Source organism: Apteryx mantelli, chromosome 2, assembly GCF_036417845.1.
Source record: "Apteryx mantelli isolate bAptMan1 chromosome 2, bAptMan1.hap1, whole genome shotgun sequence".
Classification (NCBI taxonomy): Eukaryota; Metazoa; Chordata; class Aves; order Apterygiformes; family Apterygidae; genus Apteryx; species Apteryx mantelli.
The window spans coordinates 93,840,609-93,852,743 of record NC_089979.1 but is presented as its reverse complement, the minus strand read 5'-3'; the positions used below and the strand labels follow the sequence as shown (position 1 = coordinate 93,852,743).

Genomic DNA, 12,135 nt, shown 5'->3' with positions numbered 1-12,135 from the left:
TCTTCCAAATCAAATTTGTGGATGACTATAACTGTACAAAGAGGGACCCATAAAAATATCTAGAACATTCTTCTATAGTTAATTGAGTCTGACAATCATGGCATAAATTTATATGCATATGACAATACATAAAGATTTGGTTAAAAAAAATCAAAACAAAAAACCCACTGAAATTTACTTTCTTTGGCAAGATTTAACTATGTAAGTCACAAAAGCATGTAATTGCAGTTAGTTCCAAGTGTATTTGAAACAAACAAAAGTACACTGTACTGCAGAGAGAATTTTATAGTTACAGATATTCATGTATAAGAACACATGACCAAAGTTTTTTTATTAAAATAAAAAGCTTTAATACCTTTGCATTGAAAAGAATTAGCAGAAAATAATTGCTACAGACATGCTACAGTAACATATATGTTCAAAAAGTTTTCAGTGCTTTCTTTCATAGTTCAGCATTTTGGCAAAAATAAGTTTTTCCTGTATATACTTCCAAAGTTGGCTATGATAATACTGATACAAAATACTTCATGTAGACTAATGTCAGGTGCATAAAATACAATAAGTAATAAAACATACTGTTCATATAGACATTTAAACATATTTAAAGAATAAATTTCATTAGATAACATGCAAATACTGCAATATTTAAAATGACACTTAAATATAGATACTGAGATTCTTTATAATTTTGCATCCAATAAGAGATTCTGAAATGTACAAAACTATAAAAATGAATGAATTTCTTCACTGAAGCCAGGTACTAGTATAAAGTCTGATTGTCATTTTACAAGCATTGAGCCCAATGTCCTGCAAATCTTCACTAGTCCAAGTAAAGATATTTACCCACAGTGGTTTACTGAAATAGGCCCAGGGCTATTAACTTTTCTTCGTAATAAAATATGAAAGTATATTTACATGAGAATAAACTCTTAAATTTTTGGTAAGGTAATTAAGTAGCAGCAATTTGTTTCTTCCACAAATTATGTTTAAAATAGGTGCATGCTTTTCATTTTCATTGATATTCATCTGAATAATAAAAAAATAACATTTTTCAGTAAACTCAACACACTATTTGTTCATTGCTGAAAAAACCTGTTGTATCCCTCCTCACAAAAATCATAAATCTGTAACGTCAGACTCTTCCAGATCATTTTTATGGTTACAAGATCAATGGAAAACAATTTAATTGTGCTTAAACAAACATCTGACTAGTGATGAATAGAAGAATTGTCTTTCACATTAATCCAAATACTCTTAGTTCTTCACTGAAAGATATTAGTACATCAGATTTTCTGGAATCTGACATTTTTTCTCTGATTTGGTGAAGATATCGATACTTTGGAATGTCCTTCACAATTTAAAAAATGCAATACTTATGCACATTTTCTAAGCAGTTATGTAATATATTAATGTTGACAAGGTGAATAAAAGGCTTATGAACAGAGAGTGCAGGACAGGCACCACTTTAACAGAAGGAGAAGAAATGCTAAGTGAAACTTGTACTTGAGATGCAATTAGAGCTGATAGTGGCACGTGAGATGCTAATGTTGGACTGTCCGAATTTATCAGCGACTCTATCTTTTCTGCTTCTTTATTGCAGGCTTCAATCTAGGAAAAAAGTTACTATTACTTCTCTTCTCACCATGTAAAATGCTAATGAAAAAAATGTTACTAGATAGCAAAATTTAGGAAGGAATATCTGAATTATTCCAGTCAGCATGTAAGATTTATATCAGTTTTTTGGAGTAGTCCTTAAAAGCCATTGAAACTCTTATCACAGGCTTTAGTGCTAATGAAAACTACTATCGAAGCCCCGAGCAATAGCGAAAGGAAAAAAAATGAAACTCCACCCAAATTACCATGGATGATGTGTTTTGAATGTCGATGCTAAAAAGCTCACAGTAAATGATAACTAAAAGTGAATATCTCTAAAACTGAGGATTTCCTCTCTGATTGACCAAAATATTGCCTTGAGATCTGCAATAGTAGAAAATCAGGATTTTCTACTTATTGGGATTTTTCTTCCAAATCAGGAAAAACTGATTCCATTTATGGGAAAGGAATAGAAGAATGGAAATAATAGGAAAACCTGAGCAAACACAGTATCTCATTTTTTTCCCCATATAACTATTGATTTGATGATAATTATGAATTTATATTAGAAAATCCAGTTTATCACCTCAACTACTACTGAATTCCAGGAATCAATTTAGTATTAAGCCTCTTTATAGCCTTGAAAGTGAGGAACTTCCAATTCTGTAAGAGCAGCAGCTCCCCCTCATTTCACAGAGACAGACTCATCTCCTTCCCAGGGGTCTGGCAGGACCTGCTGCAGACTGGGCAACAGCTGATCACATTGGCAAGGCTCAAAACCTCATGCCCTAAGTTTTGGTAACATTTTGGGCTATTGCTGTTAAAGAAGGAGATATAATTTGGAGCTGAGTTGGATATAACAGGGTTGGCTCCAGTAGTAGGGGGAAGCAAACAAACACTGTATCTACTTGAGAAACAACTGCCCTAATTTGATACTGCAACTCAAAAAGTTTATGGCAGTGATTCTAATCAATTCATATTATACTATTTTATATATTTATATATATACATAAAAAAATGCACACACACACACACACATATACACATACTATACCTAGCCCATCCCAGAAGTAATACTGAGTATGCAAAATTAGACTATAGAAATAAAAAGGAAATGGGAAGCAGCTTTTAATATAAATCAAACAATAAGGAAATGAAACTGCCTGAATTCTGTTTGTATTGTAAAAGGATAAGAGAGGAACTGTGGGCATGTTTTCTCCTCTTCCTTTTCTTCTCAAAGCTAAATCCTTTATTTTAAATTAAAGCGCATCAATATACAAGTTAACAGAATGAACCAGTCAGAGCACCTAATCCCCAAAGGGACTTCATTATAAAATGCCATCAGCAGGGCAAAGCAAGACTATCTGAAAAAAACCTATAAAATGGCAAGGAATTGTTTTCTTCTTAAGATGAAGATTTCCTCCCTGGTCTTTCACAACCTTTACAAGCAGAAACTAAAAATAAAGCAAGAGCTCCAGGATAACAAAAAATGCAGTATATATCTAAAACCTTGTTTTTATTTATCTGAAACACTCCTAGGAAAATGCCCAATTCTACTGTTTTCAATACAGCTGTTTTAAAGTCAAGTGTACACGTATGGAAACAAAATATATCCATGCTGGGTAAATAAAATAATAATACAGTCTACCTGCAATGGTTTGGCGTTCTGATCCACAGGAATGATGAGAATCACAATTTCAGATTCTATACTTAAGTATCCAAACACATCACACTGTGGCACTGAAACATGCAGGCGGATTTTTTCAAGTATGTCAAGTACGGTTATTGGCTTTTTATTTGTTACCTGGAAGAAAACAAAGAACTTCATGGATCATGTGATACTAGGCAAAATTACACTTCTCCTCTTCAGTTTTAACAACTTGATAACATGCTAGAAAATTAGCTTTAACCATTAAACTACTCAGCACTAAACTATAGCAAGCAAATGTGAAAGGAAGAGAGGAAAAAAATGAGTAACTTCTTAAATTAACTATGGCTTTGATGTGTGTTGCCCTCACCCTCATGGTTGGTATGCGTATCTATCATGTACCTCAGAATAATCTAACAGGTTGTGTGTCACAGCTGTTGTACTCCCACGCTGGGAAACAACAGGCAGAGCAACCAACTGGCACTGCTTCTCCTATTACAGAATCCAAGTGTTCCAGGAATCAACAGAAATGAAGAGCAACAAATCATGGGCTTTGTGAAGTCTACATACATGAACATGTGACATTTCAAAAGCACCACCTAACTGCCAGGTAAATAAATTTTTCTCTTAAAATTCTTGTCTCTATGTCTGACAAACAAATTGATGTAGATACTCAGTCTGTTTAAGGACTGCCACACAGCTATCAGAAGAGAAGAACATTACTAAAGATAGGTATTGAACTCAGTATAGCTTTGAGAGTCCAGCTGATGTGTGGAGTGCCAGTTCTTCACATGGAAACTGAAAACTCTACTTAGATCCTAGTTGAACAAGTACCTATTAAGCCTGGGTGAATCTCTAAACAAGGTATTTAAAAGTACAACAGGCAATAACATTCCCATAATACCTGTCTCTCATCTGATATTGCCTGACATTGCATTCTGTTGCCATATGCTAAAAATGGCCTTGAGGGAACTCTGAAAGATACAGACCATTCAAATATATAAACTAAGTCATTATTATGAGTAATAAGTATGAATTAAAACACGGGGAATGAATCACTTGATTACAGATGAAATCTGTAACTATCACTTGACATGGGGATCCAAGAGGATACATTCCCATTGCAGAATCTTACATAAAGGAAAGTCTGTTTTGGAAGTTTGTCTCCTCAATCCTTCTGGCTTACTTAGTTAAGAAAACAGCTTTTATTAGAAGGTAACAGGAAACAGGATGCCAGAGAGTCTGATGAGGGCCTTTTCTGCACTTTGCAGCCACAGTAAAGTCCCATGAACAATAAAAAAAACCAATATGAAAGACACTCAAGTCCTAGGAAAAAGAAGCCTGAAATAGGAGAAGCAGAAAAGTAAGCAGAATTTAGAAGTGGCAGCCTCTGTGAATACTCCCTGAATTCTTCAGAGCAAACAGATCTAAGGCCTCCAGAATATGAGGTCAACAGATCATAGTGACTGTCCACATCAACTCCTACATCTCATTCACCAGCAAAGAAGTTATCCTGGAGGTATCCTCTATTTTTGGCTTGAAACATTTTTTGCACCTGGAGAACATGAGCTCTGTCACTTCTAGTATCTAATCAATGGCCAAAGAAGGTGCTACATTTGGATGAAGGCTTTGTATTGTTTTGAGACAAAAACTACAACACAATATAAGATTTTGGTGGGCAAAGTGACAGAAGTGCCTGTATCAAATAGCTGATATCACAGAGGACTACCTTTTCATTAAGGCCCTGGAATAAAGATTGGTAAGCAAGCAGCATCTCTCGGCCATAACTGAATGAAGAACGCAACAGAAATGCTTGGTTTAGGATTTCTGGAACAGAAATAGACATTTCATGGGACTGCATGTTGCAAGATCAAGGAAAAACTACAATTCAGGAAAACAGTCACAGATCAGGCAGACAGTTCTCCACTGATCTCCTACAGCAGCTGAATACCAGACTCAAGAGAGAGATTGAGAAACACTTAGTACTTTATGCACCACATCCATTGTTAAGCAGCTTTTTGACATTCACTGAGCATAATTTGATTTCACAGACTTTGGCTTATTTAGTAATCCACAGGCTCTACAGAATCATCCTGGGGTTCAAAGGCACGTATGCCAAGCTGAGTACCCTGCAATATCACAGAACAGAGGTGTCCAATAATGATCTGCAAGTCTTCCTGACTGTGTCACTACAGTTGTGGCCAAAACAATGGAGGAAAAGGTACTTTTCTGAATCAGACACTGCTCTCATCACCAAAGGGGCAGTTGCAGAATGATTAAATCTTTCAGAGGGATCAGCAGAGTCTTGACCAGGTAAACAAACTGTCATGGTGAAATCAGATCAGAGATGCACTTTATGTCTTGTTGGCAAATTTTGCCATCTTGTTTTTCACCCTTTTCCAGGTCACTTCTGGATGTGTTAAGCAGTATAAACCCCAGCACAAATATTTCACTCATGACCTCTGGTCATTCAGTCCTGCTCTGTTAGCTTATTAATCTGCAACAGATCCATTCCTCTTATTCTACTGTAGTTTAGTTTCTTTTAAGGCCTCCGGTACAGGACCTTATCAAATAATTCTGGGAAATCCAAGTAGACTACATGAATCAAATGTAAAGGAAGTTTTGTCCGACATCTTGCACAAGAACCAAGTGGGATTTCCTTGGCATAGCCATATTAAAACCTGCAGCAATGTAGTCTGCCATGCTGACTAATCAGCAGACCATATTTGAACAATCTTAAAATAGAAGCACATGGATACTTTATAGATGACTGATAATGTCAAACTTGGATTTTAACCTTAGATACAAAAGCAGATTCTAATGTTTCTTTCCTCTGCTTAGATGCTAACTTTTGTTTCCTGCCAATCTTTACAAAAACGGCCAAAGGGCTGGGGGTGGGGTAGGCAAGTCACATTTATGGAATTCTCCAATAACTGAAGCAAATTTTCCTCATATGAGCCATCCATCTAAACTGAAATAGGCATAAAGTACTATTCCCTGCCTTCTTGGGTTGGTAATGGTGTATGTTAGTATTCTAAAGAGATTGTATTAACAATTATTCCATCCAGCCTGAAACTTACGTCTACTGTATTGGAGATGGTTATGTGGAAGCAAACACTGTCAAAAGTGAGAGTTGCAGTCTCAGGGTGTTACTGATGGCATCACAGAGATCAGTGTTATTGACATGAATCTCATGCAGATGACAAAAGTATCAACCCCACTGAAATATACAGCTGGGCATCTTCCCTTCTCTTTTATTTTTAGGCGATATTAGCAGATATTTCTATTAGGGCAAAGAGAGATGGGGACTATGGAACTGGTGGAGTGCGCTTCCATGCTTCCCTTCACTGTATGGAAGCCCTCCTGGTGTTCCTTAAGGATAGCTCCTTCAATGGCCTTTATCATATGGAGTAATCCATGATAAAGATGGATTCAATTCCAATAAGGAGTGAACTTTCTTGGGGAGAATGATGGTGGGCATTTCTCCACAGGATGCAGCAGATTGCTCTGGGAGATATGACTAAAGAGAGACCAGTACTGGCATGTCACAAGAGGAATGTGTTCATCTGTATCCGTCTGTCCAATGTGCATTTGTAAGTTACCTGGAAGTGAAAACTGACTTTGCTTCAGAAAAGCTGACTGGCAAGGATAATCATTTAGTAAATAATTGCCTTAGTGAATCCTTGTCTTAGTAAAGCCTTTCTCTGTGCTCTTCTCTGGAGCCACTGTACGCTCTGTCGGTAACCTGTCCTCTCAGAGTGGTGTATACTGTTCAAAGTGACTACTTGCACTAATTTTCTCCTTGGATGTATCTAGGCTATGATTCTCTGATCTTTAAAAGGCTTAGGGTAGGTGGTCTTTTGCACCCTAAACAAGGAGAGAAATCTGCTGCTTAATGTGGTTCTCTTTAGTTGGGCTCCCTAGAGTCTTTAGTCCCGTCTGACTAATATGGGAGTAATAAAGGAACAGAGCTTCTGAATCTCCATGCGCAGGGTAGCGTCACAGCTTGCACAGTCACTAGGCAGCTGTGACCAATTAGAGATCACCTCTGGTTGCTTACTGAACAATACCTGACTGAAGTTTCTAAAAGAAACAGCTTCAGTCAAGCTTACTTAATTTTCAATATGTGTAGAGAGAAATACCTGCTTACTTGAGAGTTTGAGAGATGACATATTTTGAATGTCTGTCATTAGTAAGGATTGTTTTCTCACCACACACATAGATATTTTTATACATATATATAAACGCACGCACACACACACACATATAAATAAAAGTTCTGAAAACCTGACTTCAAGCCTGTGTACTGTGGTGGTGTCTTATCAGTGGGTGAGCCAGAGAAGAGAGTCAGTAAGACTGTGGTGACAAAAATCACAAAAGCAACTAAAAAATACCCTGAAATCCAGGTATTCTTTAAATGAAGGAGAGTAACTCGGTCACCACCAACTTCTTGAATAACAGCAAGTCCAATAAATTTCTCTAGCTAAAAAGACAAATTCTTTTTCACAGCCACATGACATAAGCCAGGAACTGAGAAGCTGTAGAAGTCACCCTGTCCTTGAAACCTTTAGAGATGACTGTAAGACATTCCAGGATGCACTCCTGACATAACAGACTGGTGGACAAAAAAGGCAAATGAATCAGTGCACACATATACAAAATTTTGGAGAGGAAATTTTTAGCAGGACATGAATCAGCAGTGCACCCTTGAGATAATGAAGGCCAACCACATACTGGGCTGCAATAGCAGGAACTTAGCCAGCAGAAATTGATTATTGCCCTTTTATTTAGAGCCCCTGAGGCCACATCTGAAGTACTGTATTCAGTACAAGAGAGAGACAGACAAACTGGAGAGTCCAGCAGAGTTCAGGTTGTGGAATCTCCATTCTTGGAGATTTTCAAAACTTGACTGGCCAAACTGATCTAACTAAAGTTAACCCTGCTTTGAGCAAGGGCTGGACTAGATGATCTCCAGAGGTCCCTCCCATCTAAATTTTTTCCTGTGGTTTTACAATAATGATTAATTATCTCTACTTCTAAATATATAAATAGATTGAAGTGATTTTGTACTCTTTTGGGGAAATTCTCTTAATCTTTTTTTTTTTTTTTTTTTAAAGAAAATCATGTGCAGACACATACATAAATTCTTTTGTTTCACTAAGCACGACTGTCACATTGCTTTGATTTGCTGTGCTGTGGTGCCAAAAGCCAAGCACTCTGCTCCACTCCATATGCTGGAGTGGTACAGCAGGGGCCAATAAAGGAGTGCAATCCTTTCACTCACCACATGGGAAAGCTGGGCCAAGAACGTTGTGTTCAATGATAGACAACCAATATGAGAAAAGCTATCATGAACTGGAGGTTTTCAAAGAGCCACAATATGGAATGAGGGCATCTAACTTACAGAGAATTTAAATTCGAAAGCAAAAGTTTAGCTGAAGGGCAAGAAGAAAAAAATAGTAACTATCTAGATGAAACTGAAGAGTGTGAACAATCCAATTTAAGCATAGGGCTTAAATGTCAGAATTAAGTTACCCACATTAGAAAAGAGTAAGTGAGCAGAACAATCTTGCTAAAAAGGCCATGAATAAGAAACATTAACTCAATTCTGAACACTTTATTACTACCATGTAATGAATGTAATTATTACTACCATGTAATTACTATCATTACATACCTGTTCCCTTAGCATTTGTCTTTACTGTTACAAATCATTTAGACTCCTTCAAACTCGAATATGCTTGTTTGGGTCTACTATAATTCTGTTTTGTTTTGCATTATAATTCAATTTTTATACCTGAATATTAAGAAATAAAGGAGAGTGCAAACTCTATAAAGAAAAGCAAACCAATCACATAATCTACAGAAAAAATAACTGGTTTATAATATGTTAACTTTTCAGGGGAATATACAGTAACTTGACTTTTCCATGGATCATTTAACACAAGGAACAATTTCACTGTTTACCCTTGCAAAAGTATCCAACTTGTCTTTGTCATATAAGATTCTCAGCATTCCAGCACATAGTGGACAGCAGGCTCCTGTGTGATTAAAAAAAAAAGAAGACAAAAAAACCCTCAGAAATAAAAGCAAATTGTCTTTTGACTTTAACTAAAGTAAGCATAGGTCAAAAGTTGGATGTTAACTGAAAATGAAAACAGCAAAACTACCAGAACAAAGTAAATCTTTCAAATTGACAGCAGACTTGCACAATACCTAAGGTTTTTTTTTTTTATGTTTAAAACATTGACAATGCAAAACCAGTCACCTTTCAGCATGCACTTACTACTGTCAGTGAAGTGACAAGATAAATTTCCAATTGTTTAAATATGATACATTACTGTAAGCTAAAAACACAGGCACATAGTATATTACAAGGCAAGGTACTACATGCATGCATGCATGTGGCAGCTAGAGATATGGTGAATTTCAAAAGCTGAAATAGCTAGGATATAAATATGACATTGTAAACATTAATTTATGCAGTTCATATCATTTTGGAACTCAATATCTTTATATGGTAAGGGTAGAGAAGCAGCTTATCTGACAGATTCTTGTTTCGCACAAAAGTATGTTGTATTTCCCCTACTGCTTCCCCTCACTATCTTAGAAACCAACGGACTGATATTTCAACTTTCAGCCCACGGTTGTAGGTTTAACTCACACCCACTTGACTTATTATAAATAATCTACATTCATATGAAAACATTTACAATACTAAATATAATACTAGAGCACACAGACCCTATTTCAAATCAGTGAGCAAAAGAAAAAAAAATGCATAAAACAAAGTTCTTTTTGAAAACTGAGACTTCCTTGCTATTTGTTACCTCTGATTAGTTACTGTTTCATAAAGACAATATTTGTGAAAACAACTAAAAAATAGTTCAAAATAGCACAACTGCAAAACTATTCCTACTTTCATCCTTTTGCACAGTACTGTAAATACAAGTGGTATCTGACTCCTATTTCTGGTCTGTCTTCTAATTAAATATATTTGTTACCCTGGGCATTCTGCTTTGAAGACAGTTTGGCATTCCAATGTGGTATCTGTGCTGCCAATTCAAAGAAGTTACTCATCCAGTTCCCACCAATATTCTACGCTAGATACTAGAGAATTCATCCATTTCTCTCAAATAAGTCCTATGTGGACAAGCAGAAGTTTCTGAAGACTGAAGGTGCGTCATTCCTAAAGCCAAAGGCCTTTCCGCTTTAGAAATACCCCACTGAGTCCTGACACTGGCCTTGTTCTAGCTCTCAGTGATGATCATTATTTTATTTTTTCTCTTAGCTGTCTCAAACACATAATGGAATAAAATATTTTAAAGCATGTAAGTTTTGTTCCAAATATACACTTATTTTACATAGATAGCCTGGAGATGCTCTACTGCCTGCAGTAAACTTCAAAAATAAATTGACATACCTGGTGCAATAACCGGTTTGCAGCCAGTCACGGAAACCAGGGGACATTTAACAAAAGCACACTCTGTATGAAAGCCATAGTCTGAGAGAACACCTACAGCCTGACAGTGTCCGTAGTAGTCAACGGCCACACGGTCTGAATAGGCAGCACACACACTGCTGTAGGTTTCCCCGTTGTGTCCACATACAGGTTCTACTGCTTTGCAAAATGGCTGAAATATGCAAAAACATTGTAAAGATCAATTGATTCACGCTACAGGCAAGGTTTCAGAGCAGTTGTAACATCTGGAAAAACAAATTTAATGGGAATTTGCTGCTAATATTGTTAAACATTCAAAAAGTAGGAAACTTAGAGTAAATAACCTGAAAATTTATCAATAGGTAATAAATACAAAGAAAAAGTACTTAAAGAAGGCAACAGAAGAATGCAAGTCAAAATCCGAGAAACAGGCAGCAAGACAAACGTACTGTAAAACAACAGTTTTTGTTCTGTGTTAATGTTTAAGTAAAATGAGTTCTGAATGTGTTTTTGTCTTCTTTAAATTTAGTGTATGGGTGTGTATTTCTAACACCTTATTTTTAGAAGTTGAATGTATAAGTTTAGTTCAAGTGAATAAAATCCATTACTACAGACCTCTGACAAAAACGTTTATTATTGTTGTATTGTCATCTTTGCACCTATAAAAACACATTTATTGTGTCCTTTTTCTCTCATAAAAGCATACCTAATGTGTCATTTGATTCAAATACATGCAAAAATCATACGTAATACAGTTTCTTCCTATTCTGCCTGTCTACAAACATTAGTCCAAAACATGCAAGAAGTCAAATGCCAAACAAACAAACTTCTGGACCACAGGCAGAAGCAATGTAATTACTGACTCTTCACAGACAAGGTACGACTAGTGCTGTTGTCCAAATTCTTGTGAAATGACAGTTCAGTACATAATTTCTTGCTGAGGTTTAAATATTTTATTAAACTAATTAATGTTTCAAGTAGTTCACCATATTTAATCACTGCACATCCTCTAAAATAGCAAGACTGTTACAGTTTCTATGTTACACACCTAAGCTAACAACAAAATGGACAGAGGACAAGTAAATGTGAGCACCACAAAGTTTCATAGCTCACACAGTCTACTTCCCTATAAAAGAAAAACCGTAAGAGTGAAGGCTTAAAGCTAGCAGTGTCAAAGACTTCCTGAATGAGGATACAGCTAGACATATAATTGCTGGGGAAAAAAAAATAGCCATGCAATATTCCTTCCATTCTTACTATTCAAGGCTGGCACACACACTCAGTATCTCATGAGATATCTGATGGGCAACAAGAAGAATTATCTTTACCGAACAAGATTGCTGGAAAAAAAAAAAAAAAAAAAAACTTTCTGAAGAAAGTGAAGGCATAAAGACAGAAAGGCAGTGACTAAAGTGGGTTAAAAGAGCAATAATATTTATAATACAGGAAGAGC

At 36.2% G+C, this 12,135-nt stretch overlaps 1 protein-coding gene across 2 annotated transcripts in view; it reads right to left on the bottom strand.

The window, feature by feature from the left end:
• Positions 1-455: 455 nt before the first annotated feature.
• The window catches only part of RECK (reversion inducing cysteine rich protein with kazal motifs), a 75,321-nt gene continuing 63,641 nt past the window's right edge, over positions 456-12,135 (bottom strand). For both annotated transcript variants that reach the window (XM_067291072.1, XM_067291073.1), the window contains 4 exons: positions 10,665-10,875; positions 9,209-9,282; positions 3,242-3,397; positions 456-1,608 (listed from right to left, as the gene is read on the bottom strand). In XM_067291072.1, the coding sequence (XP_067147173.1) occupies positions 1,387-1,608; positions 3,242-3,397; positions 9,209-9,282; positions 10,665-10,875 (663 nt within the window). In that variant the 3' untranslated portion in view covers positions 456-1,386. The remainder of the gene's footprint in view (positions 1,609-3,241; positions 3,398-9,208; positions 9,283-10,664; positions 10,876-12,135) is intronic.